A 27,634-nucleotide genomic window follows, 5' to 3' on the forward strand; every position below is an offset into this window, starting at 1 on the left:
ACTCAGCCAACAGTTATTTTGACACTATTGGCCCCTTGTTGGCCCAACAACTTTCCACCAACTGTCATTTTGGTGTTATTGGCCCAATGTTGGCCCAACATTTTCTTACCAACTGTTATTTTTAAAGTAGCTTGCCCAACGATATTTGACTTACGTTATCCATTGGTTCAGTGTAAGATCTTCTGACTGAAACTACTGAACCAATTTTATTCGAACTTTATTTGAATGATTCTATGTTATCGTAGAGAATATAGATTGTGTTTGAAGGGCATTGAGGACTTAGTAAAAAAAAACAAATAATAAAGTCTTCCCAAATAGGACTATTTTAAACCGTCTGTGCCAAGAGCTAGAAAATTCTTAGTATTTTGAATAATTCAAAAGTTTTTAAAACAGTACATATACACAAAAAAACAACATATCATTGGTATTTCATGACAATATTGAAATATGAGCCAACATTGTGCCAACAATATGCCAACGTATTAAGTTCTTATCTCCCCGTATTATACCACAGATTTTTTTATTTATTTTTAGATATTATTTCAAAGTGCGAACCAAAAAATGTGCTCTTCATTCTCTTTATCTAATATTTTCAAATCTGTGTAGTCATTTAAATGTATTTACCTTAATAATTGAATAATTTTATGCACAAACAAAAAATACTTAAAACCAGCCCAAAAAAACAAATAAAATTTGATTTAGTTTCTGCAAGTTGTTAAACTAGTGAACTAAACTCAGCTGCTCATTTGACACGAGTGTAATATCACACTCTCCACATGACAGCCGAGATTGACCTGCCAATATAATATACTTTATATAGTAAAGATAAATATTTATAATACATAACATGAAATGCATGAAAAACATGTTTGACAGACTGAAGCCATTGTTGGCATACTGCTGTTCGACCAACATTGGTCCAACATAATTTTAAAACTAGACGACGTTGGTAGACTGTTGGCAAATAGTTGACATTGTTGGCAGATTGTTGGCAAATAGTTAACCTTGTTGGCATACTTATGTTGGGCCAACAAAGACCCAACATGTTGGGCCAACTGAGGGCCGATGAGCAAAATGACGTTGGCCCAACATAGTTTTCCAACATTGGCCCAACAATGTTGCCAACAGAATGCCAATATTGGCCCAACACATGTTTGCTATCTGGGTTAGCATATCCAATATTAATTCCGAGTTCTTTAATCATACGTTCTCTGCCGCCATGGCCTTCAATGGTACAAATGTCATATCTTTTGAAATAGTAGTAATCTTTTTTCCCCTTCTTTTCTGATGATTCCAAAAGTTTAATCTTTGCAAAAAAATAATGGTACTTTTCTCTAGGGTGTATATATATATATATGTTCATAGTTTTCCCCGATTCGAATTTACACCGCAAAAATTCAAGAAATGTGCCCTTAATCGACTTGTTGTCACTAAATGCTAATTTGAATGGGGACCTGGGATGGGGACATATACTTGGACCCCCCTTTTTTGTCCTGGGTTGGGACTCCCCCTTTTTAAATTGGCTGTATCCGCCCCTGGTCTGTGGGACCACGGAGTCACACGGCCCCAGAGTGTCTTGCAAAACAGCCGTTGGACGTCAGAGTAATCTCGGACTATTTTGAAAGTTGTTGGTTAGTTAAAAAATCCGTAGTAAATCATTAGAAAAAAAGGTCAACTTCGGAGACCAAAATGACACAGAAATCAGTAACAACTATAGATCTACATAGGTCACCGTAGTATTGTAGGAAAAACAAAATCTCTTGACCTGCTTTATTTGTGTTTTTTTTTATCTTATTTCATGAAAAAGTTAACAATGCATCTCATTTTTTCGATATCAAATTTATATTTCCGCCTTAACCAAATATCTAGTTTCATTTTTTACTTTCAATTTCCCTCTTAATGACGTCATGGACACATGGTACCCGACATGCAATTCATATTTCTAAACAATGTCGATCGCCATGTTATGAGAAACTAGTTACAGGGTCACGGGAATCTGAAGTCATCACGGTAAGAATTAAAATCATCGGTCATTGTTTAATTATTATATAAGTTATTAAATCATCTGGGTTACAGTTGCATTCATTATTTTTGCAAAACAAAAGCAATAAAATGGGGAAATCGCTCCGACTGGTGAGCTTCCTGTAGACTCTCCCGCCATATTATTTATTATTGATCATTTATTTAGTGTATTTTGTATTTTCCCATGCGTTTACGTCGATGACAGCTCAAGACACACATGCACATTTATCTTACAGAATGATTAGAACATAGAATGCTTTGAAATTATTAAAATTAACGATGAATGAAGTGTCGTGGGATAACCAGAGTGCAAGAATGATGAACGGCCCTGAGATGGCGGGGATTCGTCAACAAAACTTCTCCAGTCGCTCTCAAGACGATGCAACTGTTGGCTACTTTTTTCAGCGACCTCAGCCAGATGCAGAAATGAACAGTAACTACCCAGGGAAGCGCTGGGCTATTGGTGACGATAGTGTAATTGAACAGGTATTGTGATTTTCATTCAAGTTTGTTTAGTTATAATGACAAAGAAAACATCCCCTTTACATTGATCAGCTATATAACATTAAACTTAAGGAATGTAAATCAATGATTAGGCTATTTTTGGTACTGAATTCCTGAAGATGCATTAATTTTCAACATTGTCTGCCCTTATGTCTTGACTTTGATATTTTGGGTTTTCCCCGTGCCAGGTTCCTCAAAATTTCTACATGTTATGTTTCTGTTTATTATTGACATGATAATGTCTATCTAGTTTCAAATGTTGCTACACACAAGCATATTAATAGGGGAATAGGGAGGGGGGGGGGGGGGGGGGGTGACACATCATACAATTTGACATTTAGATACACATTTACAACATTAGTCCTGAAAATAAATAAATTGAAAAATCGTGTATTATAACTAAAAGAATAAACAATTTTCAGGCTAGAAATGTGCAGGACTTGGAAAGAGATTTACAGAACCTTGCTGTTGGAGGCAGAGATGTAAGTAAAATAAATTTGAGAAAAAAAGCTTCAAAGGGGCACTAGCTGTCAAAGTCATGTTCAACGATTTCACTCAAATTTTAATATTTGATTTTAAAACCATATAAATAAAATTGAGAATGGAAATGGGGAATGTGCCAGAGACAACAACCCGACCATAGAAAAAAACACAACAGCAGAAGGTCACCAACAGGTCTTCAATGTAGCGAGAAATTCCCGCACCCAGAGGCGTCCTTCAACTGGCCCCTAAACAAATATAAACTAGTTCAGTGATAATGAACGCCATACTAATTTCCAAATTGTACACAAGAAACTAAAATTAAATAATACAAGACTAACAAAATCCAGAGGCTCCTGACTTGGGACAGGCGCAAAAATGCGGCGGGGTTAAACATGTTTGTGAGATCTCAACCCTCCCCCTATACCTCTAGCCAATGTAGAAAAGTAAATGCATAACAATATGCACATTAAAATTCAGTTCAAGAGAAGTCCGAGTCTGATGTCAGAAGATGTAACCAAAGAAAATAAACAAAATGACAATAATACATAAATAACAACAGACTACTAGCAGTTAACTGACATGCCAGCTCCAGACTTCAATTAAACTGACTGAAAGATTATGATTTCATCATATGAACATCAGGCACAATCCTTCCCGTTAGAGGTTTAGTATCATACCATCATTACATATATGAGAAGAACATAACTCGTGTCATGCCAACAATTGGTTTTTGAATAAATGTGTTTAGTTCCGATGCAAAGACCCTATAAGTGAATCAATATTAACGCCAAAATATGCAATCTTTAAAGACCTGACAACAGTATCGTAACTATATCCCTTCTTAATAAGTCTATTCAAAGGTTTTGTTAGTTTTTGAGGTGAATACTGACACCTTTGTGCTTTATAAAGAATATTTCCATAAAAAATTGGATGTGAAATACCTGAACGTATAAGAAGTCTGCATGTTGAGCTATATTTACGAATGATGTTCTTATACCGATGATAAAATTTTAAATATTTAGCCAAATTATAAAGTCTAAATTAAACTATTTACAGGGCATGGGTTCGATAATATGTAGCTTCGTTTCCTGTTTATTTTAGTCTTGACACAATCAAATTAACTATCTAGTTGACCTACCAATCCTCCTGATGGTCATATAAGCGATATAAACGTAAATAAAATTGATAGAAAGTGAAAGTGTAATTTTCTAGGTCTGTTTAATTTTATATTATAGATTAAAATCATCTTGTGATAAATATCTAGGCAAGTTGACATACGATGTGACAAAGGCGACTTAATGCAAACTAAATGACATGTTAAGATAATTATCTGGACAAGTCGACTTGACGATAAATTTATCACAAGTCGTCCAGCCTTGCCACAGTGAAATGAGCATGCATTGTATGATGCAGCAATAAGAATAAACTTCAATCTTGCCATGAAAATCCTTACTCCCCTTTGCTAGGTTTGTATATTCTTTATAAATCAAAGTATTTGCATTTTTATAACAGATGCAGAATTCTGCAAAAAAGTTGTGGGGTGATATGGGGGATGGGCCCAAGCCAGTAGAGCCAGGTAAACAGATGTTTCCACCAGGTAACCCATGGATGGCCCCTAGAGATGATTCATGGGGGAATCCAGGAAATATGGGTAAGTACAGTCAGAGCTCAGACATAAACAAGTCGATTTCTGTTTTTGACTTAAAGAAGTCAAAACATGTATTTATCATAAAAATGTGTTTTCAATTTTAGACTTAATCTAAGTCATAAAATGACAGACTTGTTAAGGTCTATTTATGTTGATGAAAAAACTAAACTTGACTTGGTGGCCAAAGTACACCACCTGTGACAGCAAAAACCTGTCTGAGTGTTCACAAGGACTTGAGCTATCTATATTTAATTTTCTAATTGAACATCCTTACTAAACAAAGATGTTTTACCTCATTAAGTGTGGATCCAGGTGGTTGCATTGTAAGGTTAATTAACATGATTCCCCCATTTTTTAGCCTCTCATTCATATTTTTCTTTAAAAGACAAAGCATTGGCTTTCAATGTTGTCATTATTTGATTTAGATGCATGACCTTTTTATAAATATGCGTGGGTCTTGAAGTTAACCAATTTTGGTAACTTATCGACTTGTAGGAGTCGATATTTGCAACTTTTTGATTTTGGTCAATCATTTCTTGCTTAACAATATTTGACTTATTAAAGTCGTATTTTGTCTTGCATTAAAGGGAGACAAATCCTAAAACTTACAAATTTAGACCTCTATGAGTCAAAAGCAGATTCAGACTTATTTATGTCTGAGCTCTGACTGAAGTACTGATCATGATGATATATTCTGAACTTAATTTTTAATAAAATAAATCTGAAAAAATTTTACTTTTTAGAAATCTGCAATGGGTAATAAGTATCAGCATCAACTTTTTATTTAATTTTTAATTTTAATTATCAATATCTTAGTTTCACGGAAAATCTGCCTTAAAAATAAGAAAATTGTAATTATCCTTGATTTTTTTATGAGGCAAACAGTCTGATTAAAATCATAAAAAAAACTGAATTGAAAATTCAAATAATATAAAAGACGAGAATTTAATGCAACATTCATTTAGTCTGTTTTATCAGGTTTCTATCTATAATATGACAATCATACATGGTTTCAGAGCCAGGTGGTCTTGGTGTAGATATGGTGGAGTATGTATTAAGTGGTGGTTCCCCAACAGGCAAGGAGTTGGATGCCAGAATGAGGATGAAAGGGCCACCTAATCAGTTTGTATGTAACAATTTTAAGCTGTAGACAAGAACTTTGTATGAAAAACACAAAATATAATAAACATATTTTTAGAGTCTTACAAGTCCAACAATTACACTTGAGGGACTGCTGCATAAAATTTATTGCCTTAGGCACCGAAACATGTTGATCAATAAATTTGATGCAGCAGTCCCTCAAGTGTTGTTTTTATAAGACTCTTTACATTTTATGTGCTTTATCATAACGACTCTGCATACCCGAGGTATCCACTTCAGGGACTCAACCTTACTACAAATTCACCAGGCGTTGGTTAACTTTCGTGTGTAATAAACATATTTAAACATACAAACTTTATATGAATAAAACTATCAGTATATTGATCTGGGATGTTAAATCTTTTCGATGTTGGATACTTTTCCTTGTCCATACTTAAAACTTGCATATGAGAAATAGATTAGTTTAAAATTGAAGACACTAAAAAGAATTAATACACATATAGCTGTTTGTTTTGAATTTTTTAGTCTTTATAAAAACTTTTTACAAGATGAATAGTCTTAATATGGTATGTCTTTGTAGATAATTAATGAGGCACCTTATTAGGATTAAAAGACGTGTATTGTTTCTTGACTTCCAATTTTAATGTGAGAATGAATGTATAAATTTCTTTTGAAAGAGGAGAGCTGTGACTTAAATTTGTTGTAGTTTAAAATGAAAGTGTTGGCTAGTTTAGATTAAAGGACTGAACTGTAGACCAATTTGATTTTTTAACCTCCACTACTACAGGTCAAATTTTTCCTTTTCAGATGAGAAAATTTAAGGTAAGTGCATTCACACAAAATACAAGAATGGTGAATCTTATTGTAATATAGATCTAGTATAAATGCAAGAATTTGACAACTCAAATGTTGACTCTCTGTTCTGATCACTTTTCTGTCTAACAATGAAATACATTCTCCTGAATATTTCAAATGGCTATTACTGCAACAAACTTAATAGTAAAATGAGACCTCAAAACTCAAAGCAGATTGGAAATTAATTGTCAAATCCTTATAAGTGAAGTGTGGACATACATTATAATAAGATGTGGTACGAGTGCCAATGAGACAACTCTCCAACAAAGTGACAATTTGTAAAAGTAAACAATTATAGCCTTTAGGTCAGGATACTGTCTTCAACACAGAGCCATGGCTCACACTGTACAGCAAGCTATAATGGGCCCCAAAAATTACTAGTGTAAAACCATTCAAGCGGTGAAAACCAACTGTCTAATCCATTTAATCAGATTGAAAAATGCTTGCCCTAGTTGAGCATATTGAATGTTACCCTTTGTCCACCTCAATCTATTCCAAATAATTTACCATTTATAAAACAAACTTGCTTTTTAAATGCTCACAAGCTCTTGAGCAAACAAAGAGTTTTAGAAGAGCCTACAAAATTGAGCAAGAAAGACGATATATATATGAATCAAGACTAAAAATTTGACTTGTAGCTAAATACCATTACAAAGATCAGAGATGCAACTAATTGTCGGACCTAAGGGGCAGAATTTATGCAGGTCCGGCAAAACTTGTAGCTGTGCAGGACCTGATGGCCGGCAATATTTAAGTCCGCTTGGGTCCGCCAAAACTGAAATCCCCGTCGGCCCCGGCAGAGTATTTTGTTTATAAAATTGCGATCATCTTTAATAAAAGTAAATGTCCTGTTCCCCCGCATTTTCTAACTCCGGGAACCAGTATTTCCACTCAGTAATAGTCTTTCGTACCTTGTCCATTTCGCCCCGAACAATTCTCCGTATTTCCGTCATGTTTTTTGTTTTAGAAATTCGCTCTCTAGGAAGGAGGTCTATTAAGCATAGTTGATAAGTTCAGGAAATATGTCATGGCCGATAAAATTTGTAAGTGGGTCGAAACCCGGTAAAAGACCAAACCAGTCACCTATTCAAGTTGATAAAGCTGTAAAGACAAATGAATCTGGGAGTGATAATGATTCTGACTATGAGTCAGATTTTGAATTTGAACAGAATGAAACAAACTACCAATGACTATCTTGTTTCCAAGTACTCTTGTGAAGAATAACTTTTAATCAGATCAATATTATGTAATGTATTATTCAATAAACTACAATTGTTAAGAATCACAGGTTATTTTAAAATAATAATAATATCAACAAAATCAAAATTAACGTTTGTTCAATAGCATAATTTCATTTGATTTTTGAGTGAAAATATGGGTCTGGCAGAAATTTGATGGGTCTGGCAAAACTTGGTACCCTGTAGGCCCCATTGTCTGACAGGAAAAAAAAAACTGTTTGCATCTCTGAAAGATAATAGGGTTCATATACAAAAAAATGGTGGACTTCAGTAGGACTCCTGTCTTTGACATGCTTGAGAAGGTATTACTTTCTACACTTGTTAAATTTAATTGAATTGTCACTATAACATATTAGGTTTTGTAATTTTACAAAAAGGTAAATTGCATGCTGGCATGAAAATAAATAATATGAACAAAAAACTTTAGGTTCCAACGGGGTACTATTCCCAGGTCCAGCAGCAAGATGGAAGTATGGGGGATGTAGGTCAGGACAAGAAAAGTAAAACTCCATCACCATTTGAAGGCAGGGATGGAGACCGAAGCGACGAGAATAAAGAAAACTTGCAGAACATTCAGAATATGCAAAATATGCAAAATATTCAGAATAATGGACTTATGCAGAATGGGCTTGATGAAGAGAATGTTTTTAGGTAGGTTTGATATTTTCTAAAATTGAGAAGGCTCTAAAAGAAAATGTGTTTTTTTTATTAAACTATCAAAAGGTTAGCTATAACTAAATACCCAGGGAAGAAATTCTCGTGAAAATTAAGGGTGTTGAAAAAATAATTACACTAGATCATTCCATATCTTTTAATAAAATTAGTTTTAGAAGTAGTAATCTGTAATGCAGGTTACCAAAAATGTCAATTTGTTAACTTCCATGTACAAAATGTATATGATTACCAAATTTTATATTCAAAATACGATTTGCTGAAGCAATAAAAATCTCAAAAATCTCAAAAGCGTAAAGATTTATTCTCTTTCAACAAACTCTGCTTTAGAAATAAGCAACAATAAAATTGAAACTATTTTGTAATTTTGCACTAATTAAGCCGACTTGACAGTTGATTCACCACTGTGAAGTGACATACGGTGCATATATTAAATTCAGAGTTTATACAGTTATGGCATCCTGACCAGGGTTGTCAACAGTGTAAACTTGATACATGTACAGATGCAAGAATTTTGTGTAGCAAATGTGTACAGAAATCCAAAGTTAGTTGCATAGATAAATTTTTTAGAGAAGTAAAGTTAAGATTACAGATATGAGATAGTTACATCAGCATACGATGGATTAGTTTTTATTTGTAGGAAATTAATATTCTTAGATTTCGTATCAATTAAACCACAAATTTAAATGTTCAATGAAGTGCAAGATATGTATATGCTTGTTTTCAGACTTGAGCAAAACCTTGAAAATTGGTACCCTAAAAAAATAAATGATAAAATTGAGAATGGAATAGTGGAATGTGTCAAGAAGACTACACGATCAAAGAGCAGAAAACAGAATACATCTATAAATAATAACTGAAATTTAAGATGTGTATTTTTTGACAGATATTTAAATCTTTGTATTTCAGGAGGAGCAGTCGACAGAACAGTCCTATAGATGAAAACAAGATGAATCAAATGGGTGGACCTAACAAAGACAATGATTTCTTTGACAACCAGAACCAGTTCCAGCAGCCTGGTTTCCAGTTGGACCCACCTCCATTTGAACCCATGGGTCTGGACCCTGGCCACTTTGACTATAACAATCAGATGATGCCATCAATGGATAGTCCAAACTTTAATATGGACTATGCTCAGGTACTGGGATTTCAACAATTTGCATTCACAATCAAAATAACAAAAAAGCAAAACATATATCCTCTACAACAGTTATTTGTGATGCCTCATGCCAAAAAGAAATAAGATGTGGTATGAGTGCCAATGCGACAACTCTTCATCCAAATCACAATTTGTCAAAAGTACAGCCTTCAACAGTGAGTCTTGGCTCACACCAAACAGCAATAACTTGAGAACTTGTCAACCAATGCTTATCAAATTTTAATATGTTTGTATTTAAATAATATGAATTATAGAACGTGTAGAATATTTTACACAAAGCATGACAACTATCTACTTGTTAAATTGGAAATCAAATGTCTTTATTTGGTCACATATTTATCGTGGATTTCAGTCATCAAAGAACAGTAGCCATTGCACTAATTAAGCCGACTTGACAGTTGAATCGCCACTGTGAAGTGACATACGGTGCATATATTAAAATCTTAGTTGACACAATCTTGTCCTAATGTATGTAGATGACTGGGAGTGTCAACATAGTAACACAGTATTTCACTAAGTTCCCTTTAACCTGATTGGTAGACTTCAACTTCAAGATTTTCAATTTCTATTTTTTTCATGACCCACTGAAGGGCAGTATGTTTTTAGTCTGTCTTCTTTTGTCCGTCTCCTGCTTTAGGTTAACATTTTTGGTCAAGGTAGTTTATGATAAAGTTGAAGTCCAATCAACTTGAAACTTAGTACACTCATATTTCCTATATGAGTTTTGACCCCAATTTCACGGTCCACTGTACATAAAAAATGATAGTACTAGAGGGGCATCCATGAACTATGTGTCCATTTTGGTACTACATGTATATAAAGTGTATATATGACACCAACCAATTTAAAATTTAAAAAATGTTCCATGTCATGTATGTGATGTACATTTTCATAGAACAACCCTAAATAACCCTTCCAACAATAAAAAAAAACCCAACTGCCATTGCATTAATTAAGCCGACTTGACAGTTGAATTACCACTGTGAAGTGACATACGGTGCATACATTAAAATCTTAGTTGACAAAATCTTGTCTTCTTATGTAGATGACTAGGAATGTTAACTTTGTAACACTTTTAAATCAAATATAACACCATGTACAACACTTGACATTTGTGTAGATTCATTATTGAGTGCCAATTTTCGTGGTAAAGATAAACAACATTTTGATTTTAATGTCTGTGTGTCAGTCTGTTTGTCCACCCATTTAAGTTAAAGATTTAAATACACCATACAACTCTTGACATTTGTGTGAAAACAGATACTGTGGATTCATCGTTTGGTACCAATTTCTGTGTTAAAGCTGAACAACAAATAAAAATGTTCAGGGAAGTTGATATTTCTCAGGCTTGTGCGAAACTTGTAAATATAGGAAAAGTTATAACCTTAAAAAGTTTGTAAGCTGTCAAAGTAGTTTTTGATGAGTTGGAAGTCCAATCAACTTGAAACATGGTTCAATCATTCATGTCAAGTATGTGATGTTTATTTTCATTAAACAACCCTATATTACCCTTTTAATACTAAAAAAACCAACTTCCATTGCATTAATTAAGCCGACTTGACAGTTGAACCACCACTGTGAAGTGACATACGGTGCATATATTAAAATCTTAGTTGACACAATCTTGTCTTCTTGTGTTAATGACTGGGAGTGTCAACTTTGTAACACTTTTAAATCAAATACAACACCATACAGCTCTTGGCATTAATTTGTGTAAAATACAGTGGATTCATTGTTGGGAACCAATTTTCCTGGTAAAGATGAACAACAAAAAAATAATTAAAATGTTTAAGGAAGTACATATTTCTTGTAGGCTTGTATGCAAACTTTTGTAAAACCTTGAAATCCCAAGAAAAAGTATAATTAAGGTTGTGATTTGCCATGAGTAAATTGTTATGACCTGTTGTGGTATATACATGAAGTAGAAGGGCATTTTAATTTCATAATCTATGTGTCAGTCTGTCTGTCCACCGATGTAAGTTAAAGATTTGGTTTAAGTACTTTCTACTTGCCAACAAAATATCTTCTTCCATTATGTCAAACAATAAAATATTACCTGAACTTTTAAAGGAGCTATCACTGCAAGAATCTTAATGAAAGTGGTCAGGACTTGCAGTGGTTTAATTTATGTGATGTATTATTTTATAGAACAAATCTTAATTTCTTTTGTGACAATAAAAAAACCAACTGCTATTGCATTAATTAAGCCGACTTGACAGTTGAATCACCACTGTGAAGTGACATACGGTGCATATATTAAAATTCTTAGTTGACACAATCTTGTCTTCTTGTGTAGATGACTGGGAATGTTAACTTTGTAACAATTCTACATGGTGAGACCAATATACATTTTTGTACAGCTAGTGAGCTAGTATATCTAGAGTATAGCTAAGTGCATTTCTGTCAGTACACATGCTGTTGATTCATTGTTGGGTACTTATTTTTGATTTACATTGGTAAAGATGAACAACTAATTTAAATATTCAAGGCCTGTATGCATATTTATCATAAGTTTATTTGTATATTTTCAGTTACTACAAAGACAACAACAGCCCATTGCAGTGCTGACACAACAACAGTACGCCCTTGCTACTCAACAGCAACAACTAGGTGGGTATTGAGAAAAAATGTTCTTTGAAAAATGTTTATTAAAAAATGCAATCTATTGCTATCAACAGTTTGTGCTAAGACTTTCAAATAATTATCATAGAGGAGCATATCATGCTATATCTTTTTTCGAAAGTTCATGATATTGAGGAACCTATACTCTTAAAAAAAAATATATATATATATATAAAAAAAAATGTACATGTGAATCTTTGAGGGAAAACAACTATGCAAAATATTATGACACACAACACAACTTGAACAATTCTTATCATTATATAAAACACACACACAATTGTGTTAATTACTATTACTTGTCTTTGGCTTCTTTGATATGATTTTGTACCTTGGAAAGCTAGGTAACAAGCAATTTTCAGAATGTTCAGTACTGTTAACCAATAGAAAAATATGATAAGCAGGAGGTTTTCAAAGTTAACGTGGATACGAATAATACTAAAAAAATCTTGTGAAAAATATAATATTAAAAAAACCACGGAAAAAGTCCTACAAAGAAAGGTTATGTTTACTTAAACAGTATTCGATGTACTGAACACTATATTTGGTCATGTTTAGTTGAACAGTACAGAACAATTAATGACCATCATTGAATAACTGTTTAAATGTTAATGTATTTTTGTTACCTTTTTAAATTGCTTTACCATTTATTTTGTAATTTTATTATTATTTTGATTTATATTGTGTTATGTACAATCGGCATGTGTATTTTTATTATACAAAAGTTATAATCTTTAAAAAAAAGTTTGTTCCACACATTTTCTTCCACAGCTGTTCCCAGTAATTAAAAGGCAGTGATTTTAGAAAATCTTTCCAGTTTTTTTTTATAATCACTGATATTTACTTGGACAAGCAGATTCACTTGATCCCAATACTACATGCAGTTTTCACAGTCTGTAAAAGTTTTCTATAAACAATGTATATATTTATTAAGATGGAGAGGAAACGTTTGGAGTGGGGGTGTCTTAACAGGGATACATTTGCTTTGTTGTAGGGAGTTGGACCTTTAATACAATTTTATGAAAGTTTTATAGTCATTTGCTTTAGAGAATCAGATTTAGTTGACAAATAAAGATTTCTTCATGATTTCAAATACATTTACATTGAACTTGTTGGGTTGGGGCCATGGGGAATTTAAAAAAAAAATGCTTGCTCGTATATCATACGCAATATCTGGCAAATTGAAAAAAGATAAATTTGTGGCAAACTTTTTTTTAATATTGTAACAAATTGATGTTGAGACATGTTCACACTTATTGAATTGAAATGCTGTTATTATTGATATCAATTATCACTGAAATCTTTAGTCTGATTGTAATTGGCTAATTGTTTTTCCCTCATTTGGGCTGGTTGTCCTATTAAATAATAAGAATAAAACAGTTTATTCAGTTGTTTATGTATTAAGTTTTGATCATAGCAGTTTTAATATACTGTCTCTATCAATCAAATCCAAAGTAAACACGTATTTGAAATATGCTTGGGAGAGAAATTGATAAATTTTCAAAAAAAGTGCAAAGTTGCAAATTTTGGGACGAAGTCTGTATATTCAAAGAAAAATTGTAAATTCTGACCATAAATGTTTTGCTCAAAATATTTAAGTTCTAATGAGAAGCTTGGTCTTTCAATGTTAATAAATGTGAACATGTGCATGTTATTTGATGGCATGGCTTATTTGGTGTGTGCTCTTTACGTAGGCCTGGCCCCCAATGGCATAACACCAACACCCTACGTCCTGAGCGCACAGGATCCTTACGCCGTGGGCATTCCACTTGCAGGTACAATATTTTCTATATTTCATTAGTGGCTTCCAAGTTTTTCTCCTTTTTACATTTTTTAAATCTTCTGTCATTGTTGTACATTGCTCTTATAAATGTAGTAGAAATGTGAAACTTGTTAACATGTTCAACTTTTACACTACTTGGAAGCTTTATTTTTTTTTTAATATGCCGTTTTTGAATGGAAATATTATTATATGAAAGTTTTATTTTGATTTTTAGTTTTGCATTCTCCATTTTAAACTAACCCGTAATTATTTATAATCTTCCAGTTTTATATATTTTGCTTCTATTAAATTTAGTTGAAAACTAACAAATGTTGTGAAGACCATGCTGTTACCGTTAACCTAAAGTGAAAAAAATAGTCTTCAGAACATTACATTGTTCAAATTTTAGTTGTTGAATCTGAATTTGTTAAAATGCAATGAATATGGACATTCAAGTTCTATTTTAAAAAAGAGGACAATATTTTCCACTCAGGGGTGTGTTGTAACATCTTTTTTTGACAAGTTTCATATTGACAGGACCAACTGTATTACATCCCCAGTATTATGGAGTGCAGGCACCCTGGGGGATCTACCCTGCAAATCTCATTCAACAACAAGGACAACAGACACCGCAGGGTATGTCATCACAGCAACAACAACAGCAACAGATGATGAGGAACCAAACAGGACGACCACTGACCCCGTCACAACAGAATGATTCATCACAGCCATTAACTCCAAATGCTCCTAGTGAGTTTAAAGATATGACTTCTGGTAAATCATTGAAATATCAGTGTACATGGACCTAACATTCCTAAGAATAAGTATTTAACATATTAGATGCAATAATACAGTGGAATTCACTTACAAGAAAAAAAGACTGACAAAGCAAGGTCTGTACTTTAAAATTCAGACACAATATATATATATTATATATAAATTTATACTCTCTTTTTTTCTGAATTCTCATAAGCATCATATAATTAATTGGACAGCAAGGGAAAACATTCCAGGTTTCACCGAAATATATAAAAGTTTGTTTTTTTGAAATTATTTATGGATTATAAAGTATAAATAAAATTTTGCATTACTTTGTAGTATCACAGTACCAGATACTTGCACCAGCATATTATGATCAGAACGGACAGTTGGTGATGGGTAATCCACGTGGTCTGGGAACTCCTGTTCGTTTAGTACCACCAGCGCCAGTTCTTGTCAGTGCATCTGGCAACCAACAAGGTAAAACAGTTTTCTATTTGTCTTAAATCGTCAGAGGTTATCACCTTATCACTTTTAGGAATTTATGAGGAAATGTATTATTGGTAACTACAGAAATGGAGGGCATCACTTTAATAGAGACCCAGTTAAAAAAAACATGGGAAAGGTAAAACTTAATGGTTATTTAACTATTGATTATCCAGAGAAGTTTTATTCAGACCTGTAAATAATAACTGACCCCTAGACAGTGAATCATCCAGGACCTTTGGGAACTCTTGGTGAGTTGACAACCATTGGTGTGGCATTGGTAATTATTTGTCAAGGTCAAATTAATACAAGATCAAGTTACAAGAAAATTTGGAATTGGAAGATTTGCATTTCTTATATACAAGAAGGTACTTACACAGAAAATAATGGTAAGTCAGGACAAGTTATGATATCTTTGTGGGTTGCAGTACATGGACAATGTTAATATTTTTCTGTTGCTAGGATTTTGGATCTTCAGAATAGGTGCTTTGAAAATTCAAGCAAGGTACATTGAAATATTAAAAAGTATACGTCATAATCAGATTCAAGATCTATTAAGAGAACTGGAACTAACACTTTTCACGGAAAATTATCCAAGAAAATTTAGTAATGAATGGGTCGGAAGGCACTTTTATTGACCCCACCATGCATAAATTCTAATTTGATATTTTCTTAAAAAAAATTTGATGAAAACCCCCAATACAATTAATTCTGGAAAAGCCCTTATGCCATTTAGATATTGTATGTTTCAAAACCTAAAACAAAAAGATTTGAAAGTGAACCTAGAAATTGAACAACAGCATTAAAGACCTGATAATATATTTCACTGAAACCGACCATATACTAGTTATAAAAAGAAAACAAAGGATGATAAAAGTATTGTTACTTTAGATTTTGTTTCTCTTTTATGCTGATCTTTTCAACTTGCTTGTAATTTTTGGCATTTTTTAAGGAATAGCCCTCTTAAGTTGTTTCATTTCTGATTTCCAATGCAAGTACCATATAGCTTGAATGTTATGAATAGAAATGAAGTTACCTTACTTGTAAAACTGTCACTCAAAAGAGAGATAACTCCTCTGAGAGAAGTTTATGAATTGCTTGTAGGTCTGGTTCATTTGTACGCAATAACAGATTATTGTATTAAAGAGCTTTTAATTAAGTAATCTATATAAACACACAAATCAGATGACTTATTATACCATATGTTTATACAATGCCTGGGGATTTGGTATTTTAAGTTTTTGCACATTTATTCAATTTTCTCACATGTTATTCCATTTGAATGTGAAATGTTTTTGAAGAACTGCCTCTTTTTCCTTGGCATGACCTAGGAAGATTCTATTTCTATTTTGAATAAGAACAAATTCAAACTGATTCTCAACATCATGACCACGTGCAGCATTTGTTTTGTAACTTTATTTCATTCAAAATCTTGAACTAATTCAGTATCTCAGTATCTGATTCTTAAACATTCTAAAATTTCTTATATCTCTTTAAATCACAAGATTGTGATGTTTACATTTGAATGGAATAAACATCTTTAACCTATTTGTTGATTTGCATGACCTTTGAACTTTAACCTACTAATGATTTCAGGTGGTGCTGCATTAGGCAGCAATCCGTTGAGACTTCTGACCACCCAAGCACAACAACATCAGACAACTCCGCCTGTGGTCTATTCCAGCTCCAGTTCATCAACACAAAATTCTTTGGGTAAGACCGGCTTGTATGCTGCATTGCTTTATCCAATGTTTGTCAACTCAAACTTCCACATGAATGCTGCTTCATTCTCGTTCAAATTCAAGAAGAGCTTGCATCATTATGCTTTTTATAAATTCCTCTTTAAGAGAATCTATGGCAAATAGTAGAATTCGTTGAACTATGAAACTCAAAAATTTAGCCTTTAAGTTTATGATCAGTTTTATAACTGCTAAATCAACTTTTGTTTTAACCAATCAGACATCAATTATTATTGATTTTAATCTTGTGCAAAGATTAAATTATTGGAGTAATCATTTTAGAATTAAACCTCCCTAACAAGATGTTTTGTTACAGTTGTGTGTGTTTTGGCTGTGTGATATTGCCAGTAATTTTATTCTTGCTAAATACTACAAATACAATTAATTAGTTGATATCATATTTTTAGATCTAAAATTTCAGTTTCATTTTAGGAAGCAAGATTTAGGCATGGTTATAACCTCATTATGCAAGCTGTTGTTAACGTGCGATTCATTAAACAGCTTGTACATAGAGATCATACTTCAGGCGTGCTTGAAGCTTGATTTCAGGAAATAAATTATTCCCTGCTAGGTTAACATAGCATGGTGCATTGTCAACAATATTCTGATAGTAACAACATTGACAAGTTTTAAATTATCCTTACGCTGGTAAATGTTTTGCTTTGCGGCTAGAAACTTTTTGTTCTATGAATAGCTATATATATGCAAATAATTAACCTTTTAAAACTTTCACTGGGCCATTTATTATCCACCATACTGTGGACTTGTTTTTTTTCATGGGTTACCAATTTACATGGAATAAGGAAAAATAGTATTTTCATTGATATTTGATCACATGGTTTTACAATAGTCTGTATACAAGTCTATAGAAAATTCATTAATAGTTGACAATTTTAATTTGTGGTTCACCTTGGCCTATAGCAATGAAATCCACTAAAATTGGTATAGCTCAAAAAGTAATGAATTCACCATATTTAGGATTCCTGATTCCTTGTAATCTATTTCTCTGATAATTTTGTTCTTTGAAATTAAAGCAGCTTCATACCAAACAGACACTTTTGTTACATGTTGTTACTACATGAATTGTTGATATTTGAGGGAGAGGTTTCTGGTGATGGGGTTACTTAATGATGGTGTGTTAGTTTATTTGGAAATTTAATATGCATGCAGACTTTTCTGCTTTCTTTTCATTGGGTGATTTCAAAAAGGTCACAAAAGGGTTCAAAAATTTTGTTGCATTTAGATGAAGGATTCAGAATAGCAGATAGATTTCAGATTATTTTTAGAACCAAAGCTTATTTTTTTGAAACGCATTATTACAAATTATTGAATAACTGCTACAGAGTTATTATTAAATTACATAATATTAGTCAACACTGAACAGTATATTTGTAACCATTATCTACTAGTTGATGGTTTTGAATTTTTTTAACAGAATCATTTTGTTAAATTGGCGCAATAATAAAGATTTACATAATTTAAATAAATGAATACTTTTGAGTTTCTTCTAGATATGACTTTTGATAAATTTTAGGAATGACAGTCTATTCCTTTAGTTACTAGTCTGATGCCCCTGACTATTAAAATTTAGCAAAAATCTGTTTAGACACTTAAAGACAAATGTTTGAATATTTGTCTTTGAACTAGTAGTTGGTAAAGATTTTGGTGCAGAGAGTTGCAGAATTCCATTTTGTATAATAAATGCATTTATTGAATATCTTAAAATTTTGACAAACTGTCTAATTTTCATTATGACATGGAATGCTAAAGTTTGCTTTGAAAAGTCTTGTGGCATTGTTATTTAGCATAAGAATTTTAAAGTATTATTGAAATGGAGTCTTTATTTACTGATGCAATAACACAGTTGGTTAGATCTTGTCAGGCTTGTGCAATATTGGCTACTGATCATTGAAGTTTTACAACAAAATAAAAACCAGGGGCCTTTTTATTGTGGATGAGTCGATCAGCAGCTATCATGGATCCTTTTCACTACATCAATATAAACTGTGGGAAATTTTAAAAGAAAATTGATATCATCTAACAAAAATTTCTGGGAAAGCACAAAATCTATTCTGAATCCTTTAAGGTGGTTTGCCTGTGTGAGATTTTCTTTAGATATTTTTGAATTATTTGATAATGAAGAAAACTCTGCGTCTGTTTTAGGCTACACACCGAGCAGTAGTCTTGGTTTCACACAGGGCACGTCCAGTCTGTTCACACCTCAGCCAAGTAACTATGGCAACACAGGCCTTAACAACATGCCTTCTCCGGGAACAATCGGCTCTGGTTGGTGAACAATTTTTTGTCATGATTAAAAATTTTATAAGTTTTCATCAAGTTCTGATGCTTTATAAATGTGTCCAACTATATCACTAGATTGTGATGCAATCATTAGGTTTTTTATGCGTAGAGATTCTATCTTGTAATAGAAAAAAGATTTATAGAACTATTTTTGTAAAAGAAAATAAATGTGAGTTAGACACATTTAGGAAAGCCAGCATTTGTAAAGAAGGCAGAAAAAGCAGAATTTTATACCATTGTAGATTTATTTATATGAAAATTGGTGTTGAATTTGTCGAAATTTCTAGTTCAGAAATGTTTTATAAAGGACCTTGTATGTTATAAATTACAGTATTTCTCCAAAAGTTCTTCAGTAAGATATGCAAGATTTGATCATTTATATTCAAGTGTGAAGTCTGAAACTTTTTTTAAAACAGTTTGACTCGTTAAATGTCATGACAGTACAAAAATTATTTGCAAAAATAAGATAATAAACCCAGTAATGGCTTATCATAAAACATGCAAGGTTCTTTTAATTTCTTTATTTATTCTCCTTTTAACATATTACTAACACTTCCAAAATTTAACAATTATAGTACTTTTACTTCTTGTTATCTTAAATTGTTTCTTAGTATGTTCATATTTTAAAAACATTTTTCTGAATTCCAATAGCGGTAATATTTGGTTTGTAGGTCAAAGGAGAGACTCGTTAGAATACAAACAAAGGCAACAGTTACCACAGCTGAACCAGTTCTATGGGTCCATGACAAGTATGGGGTCTCCTGCTGGTCCCATGGGTCTGGTCCAACCAGGACAGTCCATGACACCACCACCATCTCTATCAGGCTCATCATCAAACCTTGCTCTGGGTAAGTGTATGTTGTTTGTGGGTCCATGACAGGTATGGGGTCTCCTTGTGGTCCCATGGGTCTGGTCCAACCAGGACAGTATGACACCACCACCATCTCTATCAGGCTCATCATCAAACCTTGCTCTGGGTAAGTGTATGTTGTTTGTGGGTCCATGACAGGTATGGGGTCTCCTGCTGGTCCCATGGGTCTGGTCCAACCAGGACAGTCCATGACACCACCACCATCTCTATCAGGCTCATCATCAAACCTTGCTCTGGGTAAGTGTATGTTGTTTGTGGGTCCATGACAGGTATGGGGTCTCCTGCTGGTCACATGGGTCTGGTCCAACCAGGACAGTATGACACCACCACCATCTCTATCAGGCTCATCATCAAACCTTGCTCTGGGTGAGTGTATGTTGTTTGTGGGTCCATGACAAGTATGGGGTCTCCTGCTGGTCACATGGGTCTGGTCCAACCAGGACAGTATGACACCACCACCATCTCTATCAGGCTCATCATCAAACCTTGCTCTGGGTAAGTGTATGTTGTTTGTGGGTCCATGACAGGTATGGGGGTCTCCTTGTGGTCCCATTGGTTTGGTCCAACCAGGATAGTCTATGACACCACCACCATCTCTATTAGGCTCATCATCAAACCTTGCTCTGGGTGAGTGTATGTTGTTTGTGGGTCCATGACAGGTATGGGGGTCTCCTTGTGGTCCCATTGGTTTGGTCCAACCAGGACAGTCTATGACACCACCACCATCTCTATCAGGCTCATCATCAAACCTTGCTCTGGGTAAGTGTATGTTGTTTGTGGGTCCATGACAAGTATGGGGTCTCCTTGTGGTCCCATTGCTTTGGTCCAACCAGGACAGTCTATGACACCACCACCATCTCTATCAGGCTCATCTATAAACCTTGCTCTGGGTGAGTGTATGTTTTTGGGAGGTATGCTGGTATTGTAATCAAGTCCTGTTTGTGATGATGGACTGTGGAGTATTTTAGTTTTCCACAGGTAACCAACTGTTGTTGGACATTCTAGTATTCTGTCAAGTAAGATTTACCAAAAGAAATAAAATCAAGCTTAACTTATTTTTGACCCAAATTTGTGAAATTTGGGTAAAAAATAAGTTAACTGTTTTATGTTTTGTATACATGATTGAATTGCCAAACATCCCAATTTTGATCCCAAATTATAGACTGTAAGCTTGATTGTACTGTCAAATAATTTTATACTCAGTAGTCAAAAGTAAGTAATGAAAAAAGGTCTTCTAAAATTTGATTTATCAAAACCTCAAATTGTCTAGCTTACTAATGCAAGCTTTCTAAAAATTATTTTATGTAGAACCTTTTCCTATAAATGAAGAAACTGCACCAAGACCTTACTTAAAATATTGAAAAGGAAATGTTTAATTATTTAACATTAATTACATTTTTGAAGGTATGGCAAATGGACCAAGACTGTATAACGCTGCCCCTGGTGCTGAGACACGTTACAGAAATGGGTCCATTGGATCTGCTAATGGTATTTTCACAAGTTCTCTTTTCCCAAACAGAACAATAGCCAATAGAAGGTATATATATTTAAAGTGTATTCACTTTGAGGTTACAGAGTATTTGTTTATAAAATGTCAATTTATGAATGTGTGTTTCGGTTCAGGTGACAGATAAAAAACCAGAACAACATGTTGAATAAATTCATGCATCAGTGCTTTTCTGGATTTTCATTCATCAGGATCGCTCAAAGCCGAATATTTAAAAGCCAAGGATGTAAAATGTTTTCAACAATGAAGACTTGTAGTGATCTACATTATATAAGGACTAAAATAATGAACTTCAGATATTCATGTTACAAATGATGTGTATGTGCATAACCATACTTTAAAGAAATTACACAGCATGTCAAAATTAATTTAAAAATTGGAGTTATCTTTCTTTATACATGTTATGACATACCTAATTCTAGTGCTTCTTGCATTTCAAAATTTTGTGTTCACTGAAAAATGAATTGAATATTTAACCTTATGTGCTCTAAAAGACTTATGATTTTACTCTGCATGAAAGAATTTGGATCTGTCAAGGCCACAGCCAATCACAATAAGAAGAAATGTATGTACACCCTAAGTTTTTGCATACACATTATATTTTGTTTATATATTTCGTTTTATAATTTTTTCAGTGCAAGTATGTCCAAAGAGGTAACAGGAAGGAGTCGGTTGTTGGAAGATTTCAGAAATAACCGAATTCCAAATCTTCAACTTAAAGATCTCACAAATCATGTTGTAGAATTCTCACAAGATCAACATGGATCAAGGTAACAATCTAGATTTTCATGATGTACATTACACAATTTACATCTTGATGTTGTAAAAAATGCTCTAAAGAACACTAGGACCCTTGTTCTGCATCAAACGTTGGATAATAAATCAGGTTTGATTACTAAAAAATAATAGAAAATTTGAATCGATCTATTCTTTTATTTTTGTATTTGTCCTTGAAAAAAGTTTCATATAAAATCTTTATAGAAAGGAACATTTGCTGAATGGGAGAAAATTTTGTTAACCATTTTAGAACAATGGAAAATATCCGGATATATTTAGATTGAGAAATAGATGATTAATCTGTCTTACCTCTTTACCACAGGAACATTTTGTACTATTTAACAGCAAGGTGTAGGATCAGATGTTTGACAAAAGTTTTCCCATCTCTTTCACTTAATATTTCATGGATCAAATCAGTTGGTTTTTGGACCAGCAATTCTTTAATGCTGTGTACTTAATGTCTGATGTACCATGTATGAATTGAAAATGTAGGTATTGAAATCTGGTTTGATTTTACAGGTTTATTCAACAGAAGCTGGAGAGGGCTACATCACAAGAAAAATCAATGGTGTTTAATGAAATTCTGGCTGCCGCTTATCACCTTATGACTGATGTGTTTGGAAATTATGTTATTCAGAAATTCTTTGAGTTTGGTGACAATGATCAGAGACAGACATTAGCCCAGAGATTACGTGGGCATGTTCTCCCACTGGCCCTTCAAATGTATGGTTGTCGTGTCATACAGAAAGCCTTGGAGACAATACCTAAAGACTTGCAAGTTGAAATTGTGAAGGAGTTAGACGGCCATGTTCTCAAGTGTGTAAAGGACCAGAATGGTAATCATGTTGTACAGAAATGTATCGAGTGTGTCAAACCAGGTCATTTACAGTTCATAATTGATGCTTTCAAGGGACAGGTATGTAGAGATTATTACTGAATATAAAAAAGAAGATGTGGTATGATTGCCAATGAGACAACTCTCCAAAAGAGACTTTGTTTCAACTATGAAGGTATTATACACCATTTTCACACTGCAGGATGTAACTACAACTGGAAAACATTTTGTTAGTAGATAATCTTAAGTTGTTCATAGCAGACTTTATGCCAAGAAATGGGAAAATGTATTTCATTGGTTGTTTCAAAATCCACTGCTGTTGGTGTCGCATCAAAACATATGAGTACAGTTCATTGCATCAATCCCCTTCTTTTTCAAATACAATCTCATCTATTTCTTTCGATGAATATTTTTTCTCAATTTTGAAACAATGCTACAAAGACGAGTCTGAGCCAGTGTTGTTTCTTCACTGCAGAATGAACCTAGGACAAAGAAATTGACAGCTGCACATCATGCCTTTTGCAAATACTGTACACAAGACCTTCATATATGATCTTCAGTGTTCTGGAGTTCATCAACTTGCCATCGTATCTTTCAATTCTTTATGGAAAAAAATTTTCATGTTTTTTTACTGATTATTTATTTCAATGAAAGATGGTAGGCATATATGTTAAAAGAGCCAAGACTGGTCGGCTCCTAGTAAGGTATATGCATTACTGTTTCTTGTGAATTAGCATGTTATAATCTAGCTAAGCTTATTGCTCTTGAAATCCTCCATCCTTTTTACTTTAGGTGCTAGCCTTGTCAACACATCCATATGGGTGTAGAGTGATTCAGAGGATCTTAGAACACTGTATACAGGAACAGACTAAACCTATCCTGGATGAGCTCCATCAATATACTGACAGACTGGTACAGGACCAGTATGGGAACTATGTCATTCAACACGTGCTGGAACACGGAGCTCCTGAAGATAAAAGTAGGATTGTTAATGAGATGAGGGGCAAAGTTGTTCCCCTTAGTCAACACAAGTTTGCAAGGTAATTAACTAAAAACCAGGAAAATTAATGCATACTGACAAAACCTTAATATTAAACAGATCTGACTGAGAATTAAACCAGAAGATTCATTCTTCATTATCAAATCAAACAGTTTATTACATTGGTTGCAATGATTACATTGGTTTCCCAGTGAAATAAAAACGAACAATTCCACATGTGAAATAAACATGGTTATTTCACTCCTCAAGATGTCAATTATGTCGGATCATAACAAAACGTGAACGAAAATGATAATAGTTCCTTTTGTTTTCTTCTCTAATTTTTTTTTTTTTTAAAAAGCCATTGCCAATGTAATAAAAAGAATAACTAGTCAAATAATTCAAATATCAAAATATATTCCACTCGTGACCTCACAACACTGATAATTAACACATGCACTACACACATTCCTGAATTAATGTGTTGTTCAGTCACTCGTTGAATATTTTTCTCATGAATTCTTCGATTAGTTATTATATAAATAGTTTGGAATTTTGAATTCTTATTTGATAGATTTTTTTTGGTAATAAAAATTCCAGTTAATATGTTTACCTTCCATTGAGTGTAACTAATAGTTTTAAATTATTATTTGTTTTGTAGCAATGTTGTAGAGAAGTGTGTTTCTCATTCATCTCGAACAGAGAAGGCCTTCCTGATTGAAGAAGTCTGTTCTCTTAATGATGGGTGAGTATTTTTAGTGTGTAAAAAGAAGTTATAACTAACCTGCCACGGTCCAAAGACATGGATGTTAAATTTTTAGTTGTCTCTGTGATCAACACACAAAAATTTCATGACACAAAAAAAAAAGATGGAAATGATCTTTTAGCTTAGAGAAAAAGACTAAAATTAAAAGACCATGCATATGCAGGAATGAAACTAAAATTTCTCATTCTTAATGATTATTTCTGTATAATAAGAACTCAATGTTTTTGTATACCAACATTTAGTTATTTTATACAGCAAGTTATTGCAATTGTAAGTAAAGTAACAAAAAAAAAAAAACTGATCTTGGAAGCAAAAATCATAACGGACAGTCCCTAATATCAAATGGCAAAATAACACTCGCGAACACATCAATCGAATGGAAAACATCAGTCATATTCCTGACTTGGTACCAACCTTTCCTTGTGTAGAAATCAAGGGATTAAACCTGGTTTTATAGTTCTAGTTTTATAAACATCTTACTTAAATGACACTTTTATAAAATTCCATTATATAAACAACAATGTGTGGACAAAACAAGGACATGATAGGTAAAAATGTCAAAATAATGTTACAGTAGTCAACATTTTGTTATAATCTTAATCACTAATAAAACAAACCACTACCTATAGCGGGTTATTTTCACGGGGTGTAAATTTTTCGCTTATTTTTTCGGATAGAACAAAATCGCCAAAATAAATTTCGCCAATTTAATGGTGCTCATTCAAAGGTATTGATCAAAGTTTTGAATCCTCCAAAATTGTAACCGCCAAAATGTTTTGTATGCCTTATTCAGTGAAAATCGCAAAAATTTACGCCCATGGAAATAACTGGCTGTAGGGTATGTCAACAAAGAAAAACATAATGCATACAGATAATAATGATATAGTAATGAATAATATTACTATATACCATGCAAATGTGTTTTATTAAGAAACTGAAAATGTGTATGTCATTACTAGTACTAAAACGAATTAACTCTTGCCATGTATAAACACACAATATTCAATCTTTTTTTTTCTATTTATAGTCCACACAGTGCCTTGTACACCATGATGAAGGACCAGTTTGCTAACTATGTGGTACAGAAAATGATAGATGTGGCAGAGCCCCAACAAAGGAAAATCCTGATGCATAAGATAAGGCCACACATTGCCACACTGAGAAAATATACATATGGCAAACATATCTTGGCCAAGCTGGAAAAGTTCTTTATGAAGAATAACTCTGATTTGGGACCCATTGGTATGCCCCCTAACGGCACTCTTCCGTGACTAGACGTAGATCCATGTACCTACCCCATTGATTGGAAGTTAGAAGTTTAATGTAAAGTTCTGTTGTAATGACCATTTAAATGTCACATTGAAGAAGTGGTTTAATTGAAAATTAATTTTTCTTTTGAGTATAATTATGTGGTCAAAGTGATGAAGTCCAGCATTAATGTAAAATACTTTTGTTAACTTTTTTGAAAAGAGTTTTTGTTTTTTTGAAGATCAGAATTACATTTTTGGTAGTTTCTGTATTTTATTTTTGTTTATGTCTTATTTTGTTGATTTCTCATAATTATGTTTGTTTCTGTTGAAGATTTTTTTTTTTTTTCATTTCTTTTGCATTTAGTTGAATATTCTGAAGATTTCTTTTTCTGTTTTTTCTTCAGTTTCTATCTAAGTGTTTTTTAATATGGTGCATGTAAATAGAAAAAAATTGGAAGATTTTTATTATTTGGCATAAACTTTTGTGCATGTAATAGTATCAGTGATACATATTTTGGGTATAATTTTAAATGAGATTCTATGAGTTAAAAGATTTATGTAGATTTGCCAATGAAATGTTAAAGATAGGTTGAGTTAATTACTCAAGACTTATGTGAAGAAAGAAAAAACACATATCATGAATAGCTTAGAAATGTTTCAATAAAAATCTTGGGTCATGAACTGCTGACATATTGAAATAACTTTTGGAAAATAGTTACAGAAAAGTACTTTATATTATTAATGTATAAACTGAATAAACACTCCAATTGAAGATAAAAGTTTATAGAACATTATTCAATAAACATAGGAGGATGCTACCTTATGATTTAGATGAAATAAAATACATTTTTTCATGAGAACTTACAAGATGGAATGAATTGATTGCATTGAAACAAAATACAATGCTCAATCTATTTATGTTAAGAAATAGTCTGCATTTTTATTTTTACAAACGCCTGTAATAAAACCATTAAAAATTCTATCAGAATGAAAATGATATACTGGATTGTTCTTTCGCTCTCAAAAACAGTTAATTAGTTTGTTTTATGTTGATATTTGCAATTGGTAAAGTCACACAGTATCCAAAATCAAAAGAGTTTGTTTAAATGAAAATTAATAATCGATGGTCAACAAACTTTCGACCGTCTAGACAGGAAACCTGAGAGTCTGTAGATTGATCTCTTTAATCACAGCATTGGTTAACAAAAATTAGTTAATCAAAGTTTGAAGGCAATAGCTTTTTTTTGACTCCCCGAAACTGGACTTTTGCTCTGTTGGATAACTACAGTTTTGCAGTC

The 27,634-nt window shown here is 33.0% G+C and overlaps 1 protein-coding gene across 5 annotated transcripts; it reads left to right on the plus strand.

The window, feature by feature from the left end:
• The first annotated feature begins 1,896 nt into the window (after window positions 1-1,896).
• LOC139498707 (pumilio homolog 1-like) lies at window positions 1,897-27,391 on the plus strand. 5 transcript variants are annotated; one of them, XM_071287228.1, is made up of 21 exons: window positions 1,897-2,010; window positions 2,259-2,508; window positions 2,949-3,008; window positions 4,522-4,660; window positions 5,674-5,783; window positions 6,566-6,580; window positions 8,279-8,502; window positions 9,433-9,661; window positions 12,214-12,292; window positions 13,999-14,079; window positions 14,604-14,840; window positions 15,165-15,305; window positions 16,908-17,024; window positions 19,214-19,336; window positions 20,023-20,199; window positions 21,627-21,759; window positions 22,365-22,499; window positions 23,026-23,422; window positions 24,134-24,381; window positions 24,982-25,065; window positions 26,114-27,391. In XM_071287228.1, exons 2-21 carry the CDS (start codon window positions 2,302-2,304, stop codon window positions 26,355-26,357), a joined length of 3,180 nt encoding a protein of 1,059 aa, XP_071143329.1. In that variant the 5' UTR covers window positions 1,897-2,010; window positions 2,259-2,301; the 3' UTR covers window positions 26,358-27,391. The 5 variants fall into 5 exon arrangements, with proteins under 5 accessions (XP_071143329.1, XP_071143330.1, XP_071143331.1 ...); XM_071287229.1 differs by lacking the exon at window positions 19,214-19,336; XM_071287230.1 differs by lacking the exon at window positions 19,214-19,336 and having other exon boundaries at window positions 14,604-14,816.
• The last annotated feature ends 243 nt before the right edge of the window (window positions 27,392-27,634 follow it).

The sequence above is a fragment of the Mytilus edulis genome, chromosome 12 (assembly GCF_963676685.1).
Source record: "Mytilus edulis chromosome 12, xbMytEdul2.2, whole genome shotgun sequence".
NCBI lineage: Eukaryota > Metazoa > Mollusca > Bivalvia > Mytilida > Mytilidae > Mytilus > Mytilus edulis.